General features: G+C 42.8%; 1 protein-coding gene across 7 annotated transcripts in view; it reads left to right on the top strand.

Annotated features, from left to right (window-relative positions):
• Nucleotides 1-23,215, top strand: part of LOC106587568 (granule associated Rac and RHOG effector protein 1) — a 44,557-nt gene that overhangs the window by 13,443 nt on the left and 7,899 nt on the right. For 4 of the 7 annotated variants that reach the window (XM_014176082.3, XM_014176081.3, XM_014176083.3 and 1 more), the window contains exons 2-6: nucleotides 13,185-14,547; nucleotides 19,812-20,024; nucleotides 22,237-22,377; nucleotides 22,715-22,810; nucleotides 22,959-23,120. In XM_014176082.3, the coding sequence (XP_014031557.2) occupies nucleotides 14,044-14,547; nucleotides 19,812-20,024; nucleotides 22,237-22,377; nucleotides 22,715-22,810; nucleotides 22,959-23,120 (1,116 nt within the window). In that variant the 5' untranslated portion in view covers nucleotides 13,185-14,043. Of the gene's footprint in view, nucleotides 1-9,706; nucleotides 9,779-13,184; nucleotides 14,548-19,811; nucleotides 20,025-22,236; nucleotides 22,378-22,714; nucleotides 22,811-22,958; nucleotides 23,121-23,215 lie in introns of those variants that run through there. The other 3 variants (XM_014176085.3, XM_082969595.1, XM_014176084.3) reach the window with 2 other exon arrangements.

Genomic DNA, 23,215 nt, shown 5'->3' with positions numbered 1-23,215 from the left:
CAACGTCGGCACAAGAATTGTTCGTCAGGATCTTCATGAAATGTGTTTCCGTGGCCAAGCAGCCGCACACAAGCCAAAGATCACCATGTGCAATGCCAAGCGTTGGCTGGAGAGGTGTAAAGCTCACCGCTAATGAAACGCGTTCTCTGGAGTGATTGAATCACTCTTCACCGTCTGACGGATGAATCCGGGTTTGGCGGATGCAAGGAGAATGCTACCTGCCTGAATGCATAGTGCCAACTAAGGTTTGGAGGAGAAAAAAATAGTGCCAGTGAAGGTAACTCTTAATGCTACAGTATACAATGACGTTCTAGACGATTCTGTGATTCCAAGTTTGTGGCAACAGTTTGGGGAAGGCCCTTTTCCTATATCATCATGACAATGCACAGAAATTGTTTGTCGATCTGTGTGGAAGAACTTGACTGGCCTGCACAGAGCCCTGACCTCAACCCCATCGAACAACTTGGGGATGAATTGGAACGCCCACTGTGAGCCAGGCCTAATCGCCCAACAGTGCCTGACCACAGAGCCCTGACCTCACTAATGCTCTTGTGGCTGAATGGAAGCAAGTCCCTGCAGCAATGTTCCAACATCTAGTGGAAAGCGTTCTCAGAAGAGTGTAGGCTGTTATAGCAGCAAAGGGGGGTACAACTCCATCTTAATGCCCATGATTTTGGAATGATATGTTTGACGAGAAGGTATCCACATACTGTACATCAAAGTATGTGTACCACTTTTCTGCCTGCCTCCTCCTCTCTCTTGCGCTGGCTTGCCTGGGGCGTATTCATTACATTTCTTATATGTAAGCAAACAGAATGAAATGGGAAGGAACTTACCTGAATTTGTCCAATAGAAACTTGTTTTAGTTGCAAAACGTTGCAACTGTTTGGACTAATGATTACACCCCTGCTCTTTCTTCGCTGATGATGCAAGTGTGTGTTCAGTCTTCGGTCTGTGTGTAGAATATCCTATTCATTTATAGGCCCTGCTTTACTGAAGTTGCAAGCCAAGAAATTGCAAGATGCAGCTTTTGGCTGTCTATAAATGGGCCTAGTGCACGGTTCTGCCTGTTGGCCGACTTGCCTATACTGTACCCCTCTCTCTCTCCGTCCCTCGCTAGCTCACTATGACAGATGGGAGTGTTTGTGTTCTCGGAAGTACGGCAACTAGTCTCCTCCTTTCAAAAAACAGTGTCTTTGGAGTTGATTCCTAGTGGAAAAATCGAGAAAGGAAAACAGCAGTGAAGTCCTGTATGGCAATACTTTGAAGTTAAATTAGAAGGAAATGCAAACTTTGCGGAGTTGGAATTGAGATACAGTAATGGTAGTACAGGTGCAACGCTAAACCATCTGAAAGGGAATCACCGTTAGATCCAAACTGTTTGCAGCAGCACAGCTGCCTTGTGAATTCACATGGATATACAGTGCTTTCCGAAAGTATTCAGACCCCTTGACTTTTTCCACATTTTGTTATGTTACAACCTTATTCTAAAACGGATGAAAAAACAATTTTCTCAGCAATCTACACACAATACCCCATAATGATAAAGTGAAAACAGGTTTTAGAAATGTTTTGCGAATTTATTAAAAAGTACAGATGCCTTATTTACATACTGTACTAGTCAAATGTTTGGTAGCCATGCTGGTTAAGTGTGCCTTGAATTCTAAATAAATTACTGACAATGTCACCAGCATATCACCACCACCACCATGTTTCACGGTGGGAACCACACATGCGGCGATAATCCGTTCATCTACTCTGCGTCTCACAAAGACACGCCGATTGGAACCAAAAATCTCAAATTTGGACTCATCAGACCAAAGGACAGATTTCCACTTGTCAAATGTCCATTGCTCCGGTTTCTTGGCCCAAGCAAGCGTCGTCTTCTTATTGGTGTCCTTTAGTAGTGGTTTCTTTGCAGCAATTCGACCATGAAGGGCTGATTTCACAGTCTCCTCTGAACAGTTGATGTCTGTTACTTGAACTCTATGAAGCATTTATTTGGGCTGCAATATCTGAGGCTGGTAACTCTAATGAACGTTTAAAGTACTTAAAGTAATGATGGACTGTCGTTTCTCTTTGCTTATTTGAGCTGTTCTTGCCATAATATTTCCTTGGTCTTTTAGCCCAATTTGGTATCTTCTGTATACCACCCCTACCTTGTCAAAACACAACTGATTTGGCTCAAACGCATTATGAAGGAAAGAAATTCCACAAACTTTTTAACAAGGTACACCTGTCAATTGAAACACATTTCAGGTGACTACCTCCATGAAGCTGGTTGAGAGAATGCCAAGAGTGTGCAAAGCAGTCAAGGCGGGGGGTTGCTACGTGATTCCAAAAGTTTTGGTTTTTTTCATAGTTTTGATGTCTTCACTATTCTACAAATATATATATATAATTGAGCTCCGGTGTATCCTGTTTCCATTGATCATCCTTGATGTTTCTACAACTTGATTGGAGTCCACCTGTGGTAAATTCAATTGATTGGACATGATTTGGAAAGGCACACCTGTCTATATAAAGGTACCACAGTTGACAGTGCATGTCAGAGTAAAAACCAAGCCGTGAGGTAGAAGGAATTGTCCGTAGAGCTCCGAGACAGGATTGTGTCGAGGCACAGATCTGGGGAAGGGTACCAAAACAACATTTCTGCAGCGTTGATGATCCCTGAGAACACAGTGACCTCCATCATTCTTAAATGACCAAGGCTGGCCAAAGCTTGCGACTCTGTCAATCACCACATTCTTATTGGCAGACTCGACTGCCTTGGTTTCTCAAATGATTGCCTCGCCTGGTTCACCAACTACTTCTCTGATAGAGTTCAGTGTGTCAAATCGGAGGGCCTGTTGTCTGGATCTCTAGCACTCTCTATGGGGGTGCCACAGGGTTAAATTCTCGGGCTGACTTTTTTTCTCTGTATACATCAATGATGTCGCTCTCGCTGCTGGTGATTCTCTGATCCACCTCTACGCAGACGACACCATTCTGTATGCACCTGGCCCTTCTTTGGACACTGTGCTAACAAACCTCCAAACGAGCTTCAACACCATACAACACTCCTTCCCTGGCACCCAACTGCTCTTAAATGCAAGTAAAACTAAATGCATGCTCTTCAACCGGTCGCTGCCCGCCTGTCCAGCATCACTACTCTGGACGGTTCTGACTTGGAATATGTGGACAACTACAAATACCTAGGTGTCTGGCTAGACTGTAAGCTCTCCTTCCAGACTCACATTAAGCATCTCCAATACAAAAGTTAAATCTAGAATTGGCTTCCAATTTCACAGCAAAGCATCCTTCACTCATGCTGCCAAACATACCCTAGTAAAACTGACCATCCTACCGATCCCTGACTTCAGCGATGTCATTTACAAAATAGCCTCCAACACTCTACTCAGCAAATTGGATGCAGTTTATCACAGTGCCATCTGTTTTGTCACCAAAGCCCCATATCTATTACCCACCACTGCGACCTGTATGCTCTCGTTGGCTGGCCATTGCTTCATACTCGTTGCCAAACCCACTGGCTCCAGGTAATCTACAAGTCTTTGCTAGGTAAAGCCCTGCCTTAGCTCATCTCACTGGTCACCATATCAGCACCCACCCGTAGCACGCACTCCAGCAGGTATATTTCACTGGTCACCCCCAAAGCCAATTCCTCCTTCGGCCGCCTTTCCTTCCAGTTCTCTGCTGCCGATGACTGGAACGAATGCCAATGACTGGAATTAACTGCAAAAATCACTGAAGCTGGAGACTCATATCTCCCTCTCTAACTTTAAGCACCAGCTGTCAGAACAGCTCACAGATCACTGCACCTGTACACAGCCAATCTGTAAACAGCCCATCCAACTACCTCATCCCCATACTGTATTTATTCATTTATCTTGCTCCTTTGCACCCCAGTATCTCTACTTGCACATTAATCTTCTGCACATCTACCATTAGTGTTTAATTGCTATACTGTAATTACTTCGCCACCATGGCCTATTTATTGCCTTACCTCATTTGCACTCACTGTATATAGACTTTTTCTACTGTATTATTGATTGTTTGTTTATTCCATGTGTAACTCTGTTGTTGTATGTGTCGAACTGCTGTACTTTATCTTGGCCAGGTCGCAGTTGTAATTGAGAACTTGTTCTCAACTAGCCTACCTGGTTAAATAAAGGTGAAATAAATGGAAGTAGTTTGGAACCACCAAGACTCTTCCTAGAGCTGGCCACCTGGCAAAACTGCGCAATCGCGGGAGAAGGGCCTTGGTCAGGGAGATGACCAAGGACCCGATGTTCACTCTGACAGAGCTCTAGAGTTTCTCTGTGGAGATGGGAGAATCTTCCAGAAGGACAACCATCTTTGCAGCACTCCACCAATTAGTCCTTTATGGTAGAGTGGCCAGACGGAAGCCACTCCTCAGTAAATGGCACATGACAGCCCTCTTGGAGTTTGCCAAAGGGCACCTAAAGGACTCTCAGAACATGAGGAAACAAGATTATCTGGTGAAGCATGGTGGTGCCAACATGCTGTGGGGATGTTTTTCAGCGCAGGGACTGGGAAAGTAGTCAGTATCGAGGGAAAGATGAACGGAACAAAGTACAGAGATCCTTGACGAAAACCTGCTCCAGAGCACTCAGGACTGCAGACTGGGGTGAAGGTTCACCTTCCAACAGGACAAAGACCCTAAGCACACAGCCAAGACAACACAGGAGTGGCTTCAGGACAAGTCTCTGAATGTTCTTGAGTGGCCCAGCCAGAGCCCTGACTCGATCGAACATCCAACCTGACAGAGCTTGAGAGGAACTGCAGAGAAGAATGGGAGAAACTCTCCAAATACAGGTGTGCCAAGCTTGTAGCGTCCTAGCAAAGAAGATTTGTGGCTGTAATCTCTGCCAAAGGTGCTTCAATAAAGTACTGCGTAAATGGTCTTAATACTTGTGTGAATGTCACATTTTCAGTTTAAATGAGCAAATATAGAAAATAAACTGTTTTTTGCTTTGTCATTATGGGGTATTGTGTGTAGATTGCTGGGGGGAAAAACGATTTAATCCAGTTTAGATTAAGGCTGTAACCTAACAAAGTGTAAAGTCAAGGGGTCTTAATCCGAAGGCAGTGTGTGTTTTTCAAACGGTAAACTTATAAAAAAATATATATATTTTGGCACATCCCTAACAGTTACCGCATTTATTTATTTGCTCTTAAAATTGCTTGCGGCATCATTTTAAAAATGCAGTTACGCTGATTAGCATCACTGCGCAAATGGTACACAGCATCTAGATATGTGTGCAACAAATGTTCAACATTCACCTTCTGCTACCATTTCTGTCAAGCAGTCTACGCAAGCAGTTTGACACAACGTATGCACCACACAGAACGCACTGCCTTTGCAAGGCAAACACAGCGTTACATTGGAAATGAATGCATTTCTGGTTTACCAAAATGCAATGACGCTGTCGGTGTGATCGAGGGATTAGGCACAGCGCTTTTAAATTACATACTTTGTAATAGAAACCCCTAAAAATCAATTGGAGTGAATAAGAACAATCAATATGTGTGCAATGGGGTAAATAGAGATGGATAAGCCCCATGCTTCAGTCTATGTATTTATAGTAGAGGTCGACCTATTAATCGGAAGGGCCGATTTCAAGTTTTCATAACAATCGGAAATTTGTATTTTTGGATGCCGATATAAAAATATATATATATATAAAAATGTTACACCTTTATTTAACTAGGCAAGTCAGTTAAGAACACATTCTTATTTTCAATGACGGCCTAGGAACGGTGGGTTAACTGCCCTGTTCAGGGGCAGAACGACAGATTTTTACCTTGTCAGCTCAGGGATTCAATCTTGCAACTTTACGGTTAACTAGTCCAACGCTCTAACCACCTGCTTTACATTGCACTCCACGAGGAGCCTGCCTGTTACGCGACTGCAGTAAGAAGCCAAGGTAAGTTGCTAGCTAGCATTGTTTTTTATAAGAAGTTCAATCAATCATAATCACTAGTTAACTACACATGGTTGATATTACTAGTTATCTAGCCTGTCCTGCATTGCATATAATCGCTTAGGTACACGTTGCTCCAATACACAAGTATATATTTTTAAACCTGCATATTTAGTTAATATTGCCTGCTAACATGAATTTATTTTAACTAGGGAAAATGTGTCACTTCTCTTGCAACAGAGTCAGGGTATATGCAGCATTTTGGGCCGCCTGGCTCGTTGCGAACTGTGACGTCTATTTCTTCCTAACAAAGACAGATGACTTCGCCAAACGGGGGATGATTTAACAAAAGCGCATTTGCGAAAAAAGCACAATCGTTGCACGACTGTACCTAACCATAAACATCAATGCCCTTCTTAAAATCAAGATATACTTCTGTGTATTTTTTAACCTGCATATTTAGCTAAAAGAAATCCAGGTTAGCAGGCAATATTAACCAGGTGAAATTGTCACTTCTCTTGCGTTCATTGCACGCAGTCAGGGTATATGCAACAGTTTGGGCCGCCTGGCTCGTTGCAAACTAATTTGCCCGAATTTTACGTAATTATGACATTGAAGGTTGTGCAATGTAACAGGAATATTTAGACTTCGGGATGCCACCCGTTAGATAAAATACGGAACGGTTCCGTATTTCACTGAAAGAATAAACGTTTTGTTTTCGAGATGATACTTTCCGGATTCGACCATATTAATGACCTAAGGCTCGTATTTCTGTGTTTTATTATATTATAATTAAGTCTATGATTTGATAGAGCAGTCTGACAGAGCGGTGGTAGGCACCAGCAGGCTCATAAGCATTCATTCAAACAGCACTTTCGTGCGTTTTGCCAGCAGCTCTTCGCAATGCTTCAAGCATTGCGCTGTTTATGACTTCAAGCCTATCAACTCCCGAGATTAGGCTGGTGTAACCGATGTGAAGTGGCTAGTTAGTTAGCGGGGTGTGCGCTAATAGCGTTTGAAACGTCACTCGCTCTGAGACTTGTAGTTGTTCCCCTTGCTCTGCATGGGTAACGCTGCTTCGAGGGTGGCTGTTGTCGATGTGTTCCTGGTTCGAGCCCAGGTAGGAGCGAGGAGAGGGACGGAAGCTATACTGTTACACTGGCAATACTAAAGAACATCCAATAGTCAAAGGTATATGAAATACAAATCGTATAGAGAGAAATGGTCCTATAATTCCTATAATAACTACAACCTAAAACTTCTTACCTGGGAATATTGAAGACTCATGTTAAAATGAACCACCAGCTTTCATATGTTCTGAGCAAGTCACTTAAACGTTAGCTTTCTTACATGGCAAATATTGCACTTTTACTTTCTTCTCCAACACTTTGTTTTTGCATTATATAAACCAAATTGAACATGTTTCATTACTTTGAGGCTAAATTGATGTATTATATTAAGTTAAGATAAGTGTTCATTCAGTATTGTTGTAATTGTCATTACAATTTTTTATTTTTATTTTTAAAACGGCCGATTAATCGGCAGTGGGTTTTTGGCCCTCCAAATAATCGGTATTGGTATCGGCGTAAAAAAAAAATCATAATCGGTCGACCTCTAATTTATAGCCACTATGCTGCATCAGTTGGGCTACAGGTGATAATGTGTATTGCTAATAGCATAGTCTCCAGAACTGAGCTTATCAGTCCTCCTCCAACATACAAATGATCCTGGGAAGGACCCTGGACACCCTAAGCAATTAGACTAGAGTTGGTCAAACTCGCAGTTTCATACATGTACAAAATTACACTCTTTCCCTAAAAGCAGGATGGTCATTATGGGGGGGTTACATGAAAGGGGAGGTTAACTCGGTCCTTGACAATCGATCTGAGACCGACTTAAGTTTCACTCATGTTCGTTTTGTTTTTTGCTTTATCCCCAGTGTGATGCATGGAAGTGTTGTCAATGAAATTACTCAGTTAGTATGCACATCATGTATAAATTAAATGGCAGATGTTTGTCATCTGTAAATCATGGTACTGAGTCTACTAGGTAAGAGTTGAGAAGGGTGGTATTGGCTACATAGTGTACTGTTTATTTACTAAAGGGCAGTAGGTTTCTCATTCTGTAATATTAAGAGGAATGATATCAGATTTGCTCAATGGGAAATCTCAATTGTGAAAGTAACTAAATGGGCTCTGTTTCCATAGGAACCCCATATCCTGTCCACTCCTGGAGTTAAATAGAAAATTCTTACTTTTGTCCTGGCTAACAATAAAATGGTGTTTGGCAAATCATGAAACCTTTTGACCTTACTCTTTTTAAGTGAACCATTTATGTCTTGAATGGATATGACATCCCATTTTGTGGTTCTGTAGCCTTCAAGTTGTCATTTTACATATGGGGATAAAAGTACCTTCATATCACACACATTCCCTTTTTTTTTAAGAATAACATTGCCTTATTCGAGGATGCTTACAGATGTCATGCTGCTTTTGTAGAAGAGAAACTCAAACTCCATCCGCTAGGCTAGCCAGCAGAGCTCCCTCTTCCAATGCTGTGCCTCGTGAGAGGTCTGTGAAATGTGAGCTTCGTTCGCTATTGGCCTGTTGCTGAAACGGAGCTGTAGTTAGAAGGCTTTGAATAGGAAGCTGCTTGAGTCAGGTCACTGTAGTCTCCAGGGCTGGGCATTGTGCTTCTATCTATGCCCAACACAGTTCATGTGCTTTACTCATGACTACCATTGATAAGAGATTAATCTGAGCATTTCTCTATTCGGCTCTTTGTTTTATTTTTATAACTCAGTCGTAGTGAACTGTAGGAATCCTCTTATAAAGTAATTTTGGTTTCTCCATACATCCTGTAAGTGGTTGTTGGGTTGCTGTTGACCGCTTGTACGATTTTAGGTTTGCATTTTGCCTTGAAATAGTTACTCAAGCCACCTATACCAGTTTGTCAACATTGTGAAACCTATAAGGGAAGTTCCGGTATGTGTAAGACAATAGGACATTTTTAGTTAACAATTTGAAAATAAGCATCTCTCCTTATGACTTGTCTAGGAAACGATTAAACACCAGGGCCAACATTTTGTCCTTCGAGCTATATAAACAAGTGCACGAGTGGCGACGGAATGTAAGCTTACATAGTTAGGAGCCTCAGACCTTTTTAGTCTCCAAGCATATCCCCTCCTTTCTTTCAGCAGCCAGCCTGCTATTGTTACAGGCATAAGCTTCTTATATCACATGTTATAATATCTAGGCCTACTAGCGTACAGCCAGTTAGTCAACCTCATTTCAGAACGAGACTCCCGTATACTACGTTTTTTTTAAGATAAACATTCAAATCATAGACCATATTTTGCCCTTTTTTTTTTTCTATGGGAATCCTGCTGCAGCTGGCTGAGGGTGTTTTTTTTTTCTATGGGAATCCTGCTGCAGCTGGCTGAGGGTGTTTTTTTTTTCTATGGGAATCCTGCTGCAGCTGGCTGAGGGTGTTTTTTTTTTCTATGGGAATCCTGCTGCAGCTGGCTGAGGGTGTTTTTTTTTTTTCTATGGGAATCCTGCTGCAGCTGGCTGAGGGTGTTTTTTTTTCTATGGGAATCCTGCTGCAGCTGGCTGAGGGTGTTTTTTTTTTCTTCTGTGTGGTGGTATGGAGGAGGCCGGTGCTTGCCACAATGCCCTCCTTGTGTTTTCTGGACAGGCAGAGCCTGGCTCTGCTCCTGTCACACAGTTGCTTGCAGCACTTGTCCTGCCACTTGGCTTGACACTTGACCTGTCTGCTGCCTCGGAGTCTGGGGGTAGGCTACCCCATATCCCATCCATCTACAATGTGACTATGTAAGAATGTTTAACTACGAAATACTAGTAATATCTTCTATTTTTAATGCTTTTCCTGCTCATTTTAATTATTGTAGAGCAATTTGTGCTTATTGCTTTTTTGAAATGTTTCCTTGTTGCATATTTAGGTTGACACCCATTACCTTAGATACTAAAAATGTTTGAAGTAGAATATCAATGAAATGGGGCACATGCTACATAAAAGGGTACGATGGGATTGAAACGGTCTCTCTACCTGTTTTTGACGTGTTCTTGTTTGAATCCATATAAGAGCATTCTGGGGGAAAGCATTCCTTTGCTTCATTGGCAACAGATGTAGAGGACATTTTTGAGCTGAACCTTTGAGTCCTAAAAGCGGTATGGTACTGTCTAGTGTATGGCAGCTGTTTGGCCGAGGAGGCTTAAATAGACCTCATGAGGGGAGACTGAGGGGTTGTCTAATGGTGGCCATGTGGTTGTACCCTGCCATCAGTGGGCCTGGTGCCTCAGTGGCAGAAGGAGCTGTCAGCTTGAGGAACAGCTGCCCCGTCCACCACCATGAGGCTACCTTTAGTCGTTGATGTTGAAAAGAGTAATGGATACACATTTGTTATATGCTGCCTGTGCCATTATTTTATATATCAGTTGACTTTTTAGTGCTGACAAGTTCCTTGAAGGTCTAGCACAGGTTAATCATACTTGGGAGCTCATTTTGTATCTGGCGACAGAGCTTGCTTCAGGAAACCTAAGCTCCTTGTCCAAGTAGCAGCAGCTGAGATACACAGTGAGGGGTGGAGGCAGCACTAACATTAGCCCTGAGTGCACCCTGCCGAAGGAAGGACGTTAAACTGGGCGCTGAGCCAGCAGAATAGACTGGGGACCCTCCTATTACATGTGTTTGTTTGGGTGTAAGCTCTAATACTTTCCGCATTGGAACAAGAAGCTTGGCTGCCGAGAGAGGATAGTGGGACCGGTCACATCAATATTGATGCCGTGCCTTGCCTGGCCTGCTCATCTTAGCCAGACCTTAGGCAGGCAGGGCAGCAGTGTTTCACATGGACACTTGGACACAAACTGAACAGTTTTTAATGGTGTGACGGCTGGCTGGGCGTCTTATCCAGTCAGCAGGACACCAAGACCCACAAACTCACTTTTGGAGTCAGAACAACAAACCTGATAGCCTACACTTCATGGTTTGATAAGTCAAAATGAGAATATCAGAGGCAATATTGGCTTTGTTTATTCATCACAATACTTGGCTGGCTCTGCCTCCTTTTGTTATGACCTGAGTACTACTGTATTTCACAAGTTTCCTTATTGGATTCATAGACCTCTGACGTAACTTCCCTTTTCTGTTCTGTAGTTTCTAGGATTTAGGACCTTTTGGGCTGGACCTGGCTAGTCAGGGTCCTGTTTCCTTCTGTATCCCTATTTTAAGCAGCAGGCAGTGTGGGGCATCTGGCAGTTACCGCAGTCACTGTAATCCATGGGATTTTGCAACAGGAGAGACTGCTCATTTCACTAGTTAGACTACCTCTCTCAAAGCACTGTGTTTGAAGTAGACTGCTCATCTCTTTTTTTCAAAGGAAAACATAAGGAGCAAAATTTTACCTTTTTGGTTATAATGAGAACTGTGAACCTTGACATTAGGTGTAATGGCCTTAATGGTTTTTGGAACCAGTTTGCTCACTTGGAAATTGAGGTACTGACCTGTTACATCCTTTATAACCTCCTGTGATTTATTATTTGACCCTGCTGGTCATCTATGAACGTTTGAACATCTTGAAGAATAATCTGGCCTTAATGGCCATGTACTCATAATCTCCACCCGGCACAGCCAGAAGAGGACTGGCCACCCCTCAGTCTGGTTCCTCTCTAGGTTTCTTCCAAGGTTCCTGCCTTTCTAGAGTTTTTCCCTTGCCACCGTGCTTCTACATCTGCATTGCTTGCTGTTCGGGGTTTTAGGCTGGGTTTCTGTATTTACATCTGCTAAGGTAAAAAGGGCTTTAGAAATACATTTGATTTGATGTCTGTCTCTCCGCTGCTGCCTCCCATGACATGGAAGGTCCATGGGCTTCCCTTCTTATCAGGTCCCCTCTGTCTCCAAGGCAGGGTCTTTTGGTGTAGGCTGTCAGGCTCTGTCTACACACCCCTCTGTTTGTGAAAGACAGCGAAGTTTGAAGGTTTCTTTTTTTATTTAACCAGGTAGGCCAGTTGAGAACAGGGTCTCATTTACAACTGACCTGGCCAAGATAAAGCAAAGCAGTGCAACAAAAACAACAGTTACAATTTAGCATTAATACTGGAGTGATAGATGTGCAAGTAGAGATACTGTGGTGCAAAAGAGCAAGAGGGTAAGGTCAGTGGAACATTGTAGATACAAACAGTGGTGGAATGTTTGTGGTTGATAAAGGCCATGTACAATGCACAGGCTGTCTGAGCAGCATACAATGACGGGTGTCTTGGTGTTATCCTGAGGAAAAGCTGTGGCTTGTTTTTTTTTTCCATGAGTTTCTCCCTCATCCCAAAACATTGTAGCTGTTAGCATGGGGCTGAGTGATAACTCGGAGCGTTCCACAACAGAATTAATAAAACATAGTGGGACTGGCCTATACAGTATGATTTACTTAGATTTTTGCTAGCTAGGGCCTACATCTGGAAAGAAAACGGGTACATTTCCAAGTATTGACATGGACATCTCTCCACTACTGTGACATATCACCATTGTTCTCAAGCTAGGTAATGATACATGCAGGCATTTGTTTCTCCTAAACATGCAAATAGGATTATGCTTATTTGCATAATTACATAACTAACAAGGGGAGAAACAACAGGTTTCTATGGACAATTTGCTGCTTAGATTTTGAGGGGATATTGTTAACTCCCACTGTGTGTGTTCCATTAAGACAGATCGCAACTGTTTTCCAACAATGACCGCTTGCAGACATTTGTCTGTGGCTGTATTTCCTTTTGTAGAGGAGTTATTAATGAGTGCTAGGGTTAATTCTTCAGAGCTGCTCTTCATGAGGTACAACGTTAGTACCCGTCAAGAAGTGTTGATTGTGTATGCAGGGATCTACAGTGCTGTCATGTCTACCATTTATTTATGAAGGCTAATATGAAATTAGTCTAATGGGTTAAAGAATTAACACCTGATTATGCTAAACCCTCAATGTTCTTCTGTTTTCTCTTCGGTTTTTGTGGCTGTTGAGTTGGGCTGCTGTAAGTAGTTGCACAATATTGTCACAAAACCTAGTGTAATTCATTTGACTAAATGCTTACTTGAGTTTCTAAGCATTCATAATTATTTTTCTTATCTTCCCAAGAACTACCTCAACTGCCACGTTTAATTGGAAAAAAACAGCACATTTGAATCCTTCCTCTGAAATCATTAACTTTCTTTTGTTTCTCCCTTTTCCTCCCTTAGGAAATGACCTAGAGGCCTTACAGATACATTTGCGCTTTTGTCGCTCTTCTAATCTGCATTTTGTGGAGGAGAAGGGGCGAGATCTGGGAGCACATTTTTGTTTCCGCAGTGATTAACTACCTCAGCTAGCAGAAGGAAACGGCAAGGACGTTGAGGCCGGTAAAGTTTTCAACAGCAGTCCTATCAGCTGGCTTCTGCTCACCGCCACAGACGGTGTGAAGAGAATCTCTGACAGACTGGTTGTCTGTCCTCCGCTCTGCTCCATACACACAGAGAGGAAGTGAAGTGACAAGGCACTATTGTCCTACTGGATAACAGATTTGTCTCTTTTTATTGTCAGACTCCTTGCTGTTGACCAGTGCCACATTTCTTTTCAGATTCTACGCTTTGTTTTTTTGCTTACAGCTTTTAAAGATTTTCTATCTATAAATATAAAAACTATATACATGTTATACAAAAGGACATTTCTGCTTCCATTTGAAGGAATTGTTATGCACATGAATCTTGTCTTGGAATGAGAGAATCGTGGAGTGTTTTCATAAACCATTGACTCCTTTGAGGCCGAAAATACAGATTTGGGAAGGTGCATTTCTACCTTTTTTATTTTTGCTGGGACTGTCCACCGTGAGCTGCAGCAGGGCTGCACATAAACATCACACTCAGTCAGCAAGTCGTTACCCTGCTGTCTCTGCATCGCTCTGTTAGTTCCAAAGCATTTTGAGATGAGCCTCTGGCAGAGGGAGCCCTTAAGTTGTCTTTTTCCATAAATTCCAGGACTATTGGGTTGTTGTTTCTATAAGAGCGAGATAGAGCTTCTGGTTGGCAGAAATCCGGAGCTTCCAGAGTCAGCCTGACACTTATGTATTGTTGTAGTGCACAGGAAAGTAAAATGGACTACAAGCGGCGCTTTTTGCTCGGCGGGTCCAAGCAGAAAGTGCAGCAGCACCAGCAGTACCAGATGCCTGAGCTGAGCCGGACCCTCAGTGCCCCCCTGGGCTCCACCTGCTCCCCCATGGGTGGCTCCACCGGGGTGGGCATGCCCGGCAGCTGCCAACCACCTCCCTCCACCCCCAACACCACTGCGGTCGCCGACATCCAGCAGGGCATCTCCAAGTACCTGGATGCGCTGAATGTGTTCTGCCGGGCCAGCGCCTTTCTCACGGACCTGTTCAGCAGCGTGTTCAGGAACTCCCACTACTCGAAAGCAGCTATGCAACTTAAGGACGTGCAGGAACATGTCATGGAGGCGGCCAGCCGGCTGACTGCAGCAATAAAGCCAGAGATCGCCAAGATGCTGATGGAGCTGAGCGCTGGGGCTGCCAACTTCAAAGACCAGAATGACTTCAGCCTGCAGGATGTGGAGGTAAGGGGTTGCCAGGGTTACAGTTACCGACCTGGACACCCACTGAACACCTGTCGAAGTAAAGCTATTACATTATCCTGACAATTAGGCCTACCTGTAAAATAACATGTTGAGTCTTTCCCCTTTCCTCATCAATCACAGTTCCATTTATGCCATTACAATGAGCCTGTCATCCTATAGCTCCTCCCACCTGCTGTCAATAAAGCATGTTTTGCCAAAAGGCAACATCTAAAAAATACCCCATTTTGTTATGAGGGTCTAAACAAGAATTTTTGCAATTTCTTTTGCACTTTTTGCTTTGTTTCTTATGTTCCATTTTTCTAGGGCAAGGCTACTGCTAAGATGCCCAGCTGAAGTCTCTCAGAATGCATGGCTCCTTGATTCAGAATTTCTTGGCTGAAATTAGGCCCTGACGCCCAATGTTAAGCGGGTGCTAAGATCTGAGGGCGAGGTGCGAAAAGCACTGAGGATGTGAGAAGAAGAGGGCAGGAACCATCGTTTATGCTGAGAGACAGTCTGACTGAGCATGCAGGGTGATCGGTCTGTCTATTACAGGCCAGCAGAGTTGCTTACGTCTCAATTGTGAAATGTTGCCCTTAAAGTATTTCTTTATTTTTTTGCAGTGAGTGTTTGATTGGTAAAATAGTAACTGAAATTAGACTTCACTGGCATTTGTGGATGAGAAGCCTTATGTGCTCCTGACGCTACAGCTGTGCCTACTGCCTAGCCAGTCAGAAATGAAGAGGTTCCAGGGTAGTGCCACTCCTAAATAGTACTCAAGAGAAATGCCAATTTATGTATTTATTTATGTATCTGTTTAGGCAGCAAGCAAATTGCCTCTTGTGTAGTGAATATTTGAGGTGTCTATGCTCTCATCCTGGAGATTAAACAGATTTAGGGAGCAAGGCCTCAGTGGCAGACAGTGAGTGAATAAGCTGAATGTTCAGGCCAGGGCTGTTTTATGAGAGGGACTGCAGGGCCTCAGTGGATGTGGTTGTGCCCAGAGCAGGAAAGACTTTTGCACCACAATCTGTAATTTCGACTGTGGTCTTGGATATGCACAGATAAATATTAAAGGAGGGGAAGCCCAACTCAGTGAAAGTTCAGACTGGGCAGGACTGTCTGGCAGCCACACTGACTCACTCTGGCTTCAGCTAGCGTCTGTGAATAACAACAGTGCGTTTGTCAAATGAAAGTGTGCTTTTGCTCTACCTCTCTTGCCAATATGCATGAATTGAGGAACAAATAAGATATTCAGACCTGGTTGATTAGAAGGAATCTATCAACAAAGTCCAAAATGGCCATGTGCATCATAGGCCTACTGTATATTTTGACTAGACCAGTGGGTTTCACTCTATTCCACAGATTACAGCATCACTTTTTATTCAACCTCCATTTCCTCCATAAGCAGCTGAATATTGTTTATGTAAAAAACCATAAGTACATGGCGCACCTTCAGAGTTGGCCATTTCCATGCCCCCAGAGATTTATTACATTTGTGACGGAAAGGACTTTTCCATTTGTGCGTGTGTATGAACATTTATCTTGGCAGTTGTATGTAAAAGATAGAATTGTGTCTGTATGAAGAACAAAAAAAAGCTATTTTGAGTTTGGAGAATTGTGGAATGTTGAAGGAAGCAGGATAATTTCCACCCACCATCTTTTTCCCCAAAATCCAGAAAGTCCAGTCAGTATGGAAAACAAAACGTGTGTTTTTATTGGAGCTTGGCTACCCTGGCTGCTCAGTGTCTCAGCTGCCAAATATGCATGAAAATGTCACTGTTTATTAGGGGGCAGTCTACTGAGTGTATGAGCGAAACCACAGAGGGAGCGACGGTCAGGCCAGCCAGACAGGAGTCCTGGTCTCGATTGCATACTCCTCGCATCCTCTCTCCTGACGTGAGGAGAATGCAATTGAGATCTTCTCCTGGTTCTGAACATGAGGCAACCACAGTGCAGGCAGGGCCAGAGCCAGGCAGACAACTGCACTAGCAGCACTCCCAAAACACCCCTGAAAAATAGAATGGCAAAAAAACACTGTTTACATGTTGCTTACGAGTGCATTTCAAAATACTTTTGGATTATGATTGGGTTTTAAGGCTCAAATGAATGTTTTACTTACTTTTGTGTCATCACAAATCAACAGCATTCTACTTAAAAAGCACTTCAACCAGTAAAATGGCTCTTTGGCTAGCTTTTGCTACAGCCTATATCAATGAGCGTTAGCATTATAGCAAACTGATACATCAAAAATTAGTTATTTTGCAAAGATCACAACCAAATATAATCTTAGCGACTGTTCAAGCAAGTATGAAAACCCCCAAAAGTTTTGTTTAGAAGTAATAAAAACATAAATCTAGGCTGTTGAATGGACACAGATTGCGATGGTTTTCTTACTGCCGCCAAGTGTCGCACGCATCTGTAAGTGACGTCAGTGTGTCGTGTACTGGAAAAGGGTCTTTAGATGTTACCTTTGGAAATGGCCATCCTACAGAAGACAGGCTAGGATGGTGAGGCCACTCACTAACAGCACTAAAGAGGTATTTTAGACAGGAAGAAAACATGAAACACGAAGGCATCTGGTTTTTATTCTCACTCTCCTAGGATAGATGATTTCCCCTTCAAGAAGACAATAGATGTGTCCTCGCACTACATGTGCCCTTAGTTAATGGGGAAGATTAGTTGTTTGATTCATTCTTCTCACTGTTTAAGCCTGCCTTTCAGCCCTGTATGCGGCTAAAAGTTGGCTTGGCCCTGTAGTTTTATTCCTCATATTTTCCATGAGCCGATTTGAAATTTCATCTTATCCCCATGTGTGATTAATCTTTTGTTGCTACCTTTAGATTTTTCTTGCTACATAATCATGTCCTTTTGTAGTTTGATTGTATTTCTGTCCTTTTATAGTGTTCTGTGCAGCTGGTCCAAAAATAATAGTATTAATGGTATTCTAAGAAATTTGACATCACTTTTCAGAATGCAGAGTTATTCATTACCCTTTTTGCCACTTGGCCTTTGGACAAGTAGGACTGATTTTATAAAGTTTTAACCAAAAGCGTAAGTCACTTAAAATAAATAAGTGGTCTTTAACACCATTTGTACATCATTGTATGACTTTGCAAAAGAAAATGCATTACCATCTTTTTAATCATAGAGAATCAGACAAAAATGTCGGCTACACTCTATTGGCTATTCATATTCGAGCCTGTCTCAAATGGTTGGCAACCTTTTGGTAGCCTATAAAATATTGCAACATTACAATTACAACCAAATACTTTTTATGTCTTTATAAAATAATTCCCTCCAGGGATGGTAATTAATGGCCACATTTTTGTCCCTGGGACGATCAATATGTCTACGTTTCAAAACAGACACTGGGACAGTTCTGGGATGACACCTCCCAAATCAATACAACCACTGCACTTAAAAAAGCAATGAGGCTGATCAGACCATTTTTAGCTTAAAATGTTAACTTTTTATTTCTTCATATTATAAGCTCAACAATGCGCACATGGCTGTTTGGTTACGTGTGAATGTTCCAAAATGCAATTAGCGGGAAACCACCGGAAAAACACTGTTCTCAAAATATCTGTTTAGAAAGGAAGAAAGCATTCAAATTGTTTAACCATAATCTGTAATATGGCTTTTGTTACATTCACTGATCAAGTGGACAAATTTGACCGCTAAGAGATTTTATGTTAAACAATTTGCCACTCAATTCTGTGACAGTCTACAATTTGTTTGATAGTCTGCATTAGGAAAATGAGGAAAGAAAGACCATCTCATATCATTATTCGTTGAGCCAGTGTTTGGTATGCATTAGTCATTTGAGAGTGAGGTGTTACAAGTGTTTATACTGTGATTAGCAGTCCAACATAAGCAGCAGGCGTTTCACACCCTCATAACTCATGGTTCAGAACCAATACTGCATGTTTGACCAATTCCCTTATGTTAACTGTTATTTGGTCCTATTTCAGAATCAGAGCTGAAGAGGGCTCTAAAGGGTTTGGACCTAGCCTTGGAAATGGTCAGTAAGTGTATAGGCCTAGTCGGTGTCTATGCCCCCATGATGTGTTAAAGAATGAGGACAGCCCAGCCTTGTTGTTCCTGTCTGCTTTTAAACAGGGCGGCATATTTCTGTCCTTAACAACTCAGCCAAAATATATTTTCAGCACGTACCTGAAAAAGAACCCAGTGACCACAGTGAGCCGGCTGTGGTGTCAAGTTGCTCTTGTTTTTGCTAACTGGACATACAAACATGTCTGACTCCTACACATTTACAATTATTTTCTTCACTTATGTAAATGTGAACCTCATTGTTTATATGAATCACCCATTGCACAGGGTCTGGAACGGTGCCATCATGATGTGGAAAAATCTGCTCCACTATTAAGTTGAAGGAGAAGAGCGAACTTAGTTTCCAGTTGTAAGCATTGCTTGTTGTGCTTTATGACTACAGTGCTCGGCCTTGACTCTCAGAGTAGACTGATTTTATAACACAAACTGAGCTTCCCAATTATGGTAGAAAGTTATTTGCTGGTGTAACATTGCACTGTTGACTGGTGTTGTGTGGAAAATGAGAGGACGTGTTATCAGGCAGAACATGGCCTTGACATGGAGACATTTTTTATTTCATCCTACCACAACTTGAGCTGTGGCTTTGTTGTTGTACAATGTTAGCCTGTCAAATGTTTTCCATAATGTCCTAGTGATATGAACCAGTTGAAATGTAACTATTTAATAGACAGTTCTCTTCAGTGACTCACTGGAATGCAGCCATTATCCAGCCTTGAACTGTTTTGAGGTTATAGCCCTTCACAATGTACTTTCTTACAAGTTGTTTTTGTGGGTAATAATGTCATGTTCTCAAGCTGGGTTTTCCTCAAACAAGAGCATCTTTAAGCAGTAAATTGATGTGACTCTATTTAGGACTGATTTAAGAGGACTCTGAGGGTTATCAAAGATGTAATCATTTTTAAACAACCAAGTCACTGAAGCCAACATCACTTAAGTAACAGTGTCTGAGTAATGAAAAACAAGGAATGCCAAGGCCATATGCTTTGAGAACAATGATGAATGATCAAGGCTCCCACTAATGTAATCTTGTCAGGGGTGTGATTTCTTTGTTGTTGATATTATAGGGAATTTCTGCTTTTCTGCCTTCTCTCTTCATTCATCATTGACCAATCCCCCAAACCAATAGACTAGTGTTCCTGATTTTCTATGTTGTCCTGATCACAACCTTTTGAATGTTGTGTTCTCTCCAGGTGCTGGGTCGGTGCTTCCTAACAGTGATGCAGGTGCACTTCCAGTTCCTATCCCAGGCCCTGCAGAAGGTGCAGCCTGTGGCCCAGTCGTGCCTGGCGGAGGCCCTCGCCCAGGCCCAGGAGCGACGCAGCAATGTCCGCTCCCAGAGCTCCTGCCCTGGGCCCCTGACGGAGCTGGAGGAGGCCTCACGATCATGGAAGGGTGCAGCCGAGGTATTTGGACATGGAGGCCAGGGCGCCCCCAGGACTCACCAAGGAGCTTCCTGATGTGACTAGCTGGTGGAAATAGGCTGTGTTCAAAATGTGACAAGCTGACTGTTATACATTCCTATGAAATGCAGTCAGCTACCATTACAGCCACAATTTCCACTTATTTCCCGTTGAGAAGTTTGTATATACAGTATATGAGCCTGTATTGCTAGTTTTCCCTCCTCCACTTTAAGCTAGGCCTACACATCCCCAAACAAACCCTAGCTAACTGAAATGGAGGCTGTTTTGTGAGAGGAGCTAGCTGGCTAATCCCGTAGCTAATAACATCCCCCTCGGCACATTTGGAGCTTTGTTCTGTACATTGGAGCCAGAATGGAGAATCGTGAGTGGCCTGATTGATCTGTTAAGCCCTGGCATGTGGGGTGTTAGCCCTGGAGGGAACGGGCTGGATATCCTGCTGGAATGTGCTGCTGCGATATGGCCAGGCCGGGCCTCACTGCACTGTTGGGCAGTTTCCATAGAGGGAGGCGGTCGGTCTCCCCTCTACAGCAGCAGTTATTCACAAATCTACGCCCAACACTGTTCTGAAATGTACAATCTACCAGATGTGTAACCAAGTCACTATTATTGTAGTCACAAGCAAGTCTAAAGTCAAGGTCCGAGTCTCAAGTAGTCACAAGTAGAACGGGTCGAGTCTCAAATCAAGTCCAAGTTGTGTGTTCTAAGTGCGAGGCGAGTCAAGTAAAAAGATGTAATCTATACATGCAATGACTTGTTCAAATACAAATGACTGTTAGAGGCTACCAGAGAGCCCTTTTCATTATTTGTCTACAACACACTTTGATTATGTAATTAATTTTAACAAATTCCAATTGCAAGCTTCATAAATAAATGATACATTTCGAGCAATTTTGACATGCCAAAAGACCAGTATGACATACCGAAAGACCAGTATGCCTATGCTAGTAATTAAAGCCTGCAAAGTAAACAGTTATTGTTTGGTGATCAAGGATATTTATGGAAATCCGCTCTCCATACAGTTTGACATTTGCACTGCACGCAATCCTATAGCTCTACAGAAAATCGTCTGTTTTTTGGCTCATTGGTTCTCAAACTTTTTGACCCGCAACCCCCAAAAAGAAGTGGTTCAAAGCTTGTGACCCCACGCAGGTACATGGACGCACAATTTCTGCGCCAATGTAGCCTGTCATTACAGCCATAAACGGTGATGCAGTTTCAAATGCAACATACAGAAATAAACTGTTTTACACATTTTGCATTTGTAGCTGAAAGTCATTGTTGGCAGCCAATATCAACTAGGTATGGATGTCACTTCTCTGGAGTCCAGAGCAAGCAGAATCATGCTGCCTACCTGTATGCAGCGGGGGTTGCAGGATCGGATGGAAAGCATGGTCTGTCTGCACTGCACGCTATCACTTTGGAGAGCCGCCTACGGTATTGCACTAAAATGCTTGTTGCCAACTGGGTAGCCCTTTTCTTCCTCACAAATACCGTAATTAATTTGCCAGAATATATTATCTTCATCCCATAATATTGAATGCAGTGTGACGTTACAGCCATCTTTTAAACATGTAGCCACCCAAACTAGGCCTATCTGAAGGTAGCCTGTTATTGTTCTGGCAAAGATGCCTCCGTAGTAGATTTTTCAACTGTTTTATCTGGATAATACAAACATAGGCCTACTGTTTTTGTCTGGTCATCAATCAATATGTGCAACTTTTTGGTTCTGAAGCACAGATGAGATGTTTGAGATGACAATTTAGTGCAATACCGTAGGCCTATATTAGAAACCAGATGAAATGGGTGAAGGTATATAAAATCCAAATGGTAGGGTATATGTATTTTTCCCATTCGGTTTCACACTCGAGGCCAAGCCATGATGACTCTGGTACACATCTTGATGACTCTGGTACACATCTTGATGACTCTGGTACACTTTTTTTTCTTTTTTTTTTTTTAACAATCTACTGTGTACTTGGTGGTTAGTCTTTTACGTTGATGTTGAAAATGTTAGCTAGCTACTTACCATTCCCTTACAATACAACACTGACACATTTTCTCATGCCTATTGTGTAAGTTGCTGTAATGCAGATTAGCTGTACAGAGCAGATGCAGGGTGTGTAAGGGTTGTACTAGGGTATGTGATGCTGTGTGTAAACTGCTATGTGACCTGAGACTGTGTGCTGTGTTCCAGGCCACGGGACGTCTGAGGGAGAGGGGACGTGACGGCTGCCTGGCAGGCATCCAGGTCCAGCAGCTCTTCTGCTCCAACAACCCCAACATCCCTGATCACCATCTGAAGGAGCTCAACATGAAGATCGACAATGCCTTACAGGTAGATGGCGCTCCCCGCAGGACCACCACAGCCTTGGTCAATGTCTGAAATGACACCCTGTTCCCCAATATAGGCTTGTGCACTGCTTTTGACCAGAGCCTTATTCCTGGTCTTTTTCCCTGTAAAGTGCAATATTTTTTATCAGGGCTCTGGTAAAAAGTATTGCACTATATATGAAATAGGGTTCCATTTCTGACTGGGTCAATAGTGCCCTACAGAACAAGGGCTGCTTCAAATCAATGTGCTGATGGCTTGGATATGAAAGGACTGAATGAAGCAATAGCCAGCCTGACTTACATGTTGAGTTTATACAAATTATTTTATTTTCTTTCGCCAGGCTTATAAAGCAGCACTAGAAAGTATGGGCCACAGTGAATATGCACTGAAAGCTGGCTTTCACCTCAATCCCAAATCTGTGGAGGCAGCTTTACAGGTATGTTTACTCTAAGCACAGGACATATTACAGCTCATTAGGAATGGTAAAGCCTTGGATTATAGTGGCTGTGATAAGGGCAAAACCCTGTCTCTAACCTATTTGTACGTCCCATGTCTGCGCCTGTGTCTCTCGCTCTACTATGTAGGGTTGCTGCAGTGAGGCAGAGGCCCAGCAGGCTGGCAGGATGCAGACCATCTCCCAGCCCATTCAATGTGAGCTGCCCACCATCCCTGTGCAGATTGGCGCCCACTTCCTCAAAGGAGTGTCCTTCAACGAGTCGGCGGCTGACAACCTCAAACTGAAAACGGTATGCTCTGCGGTCTGTTATGGAGGACTTGACGTTATAGAATGTTCAGATATTGCATAGAACATGTATGATTGTCTGTCATGTTAAATTGGGAG

This window comes from Salmo salar, chromosome 26, assembly GCF_965601325.2.
Source record: "Salmo salar chromosome 26, fSalSal1, whole genome shotgun sequence".
In the NCBI taxonomy this organism is placed as follows: Eukaryota; Metazoa; Chordata; class Actinopteri; order Salmoniformes; family Salmonidae; genus Salmo; species Salmo salar.
The sequence above is the reverse complement of the archived record's forward strand: the minus strand, read 5'-3'. Positions and strand labels throughout refer to the sequence as shown.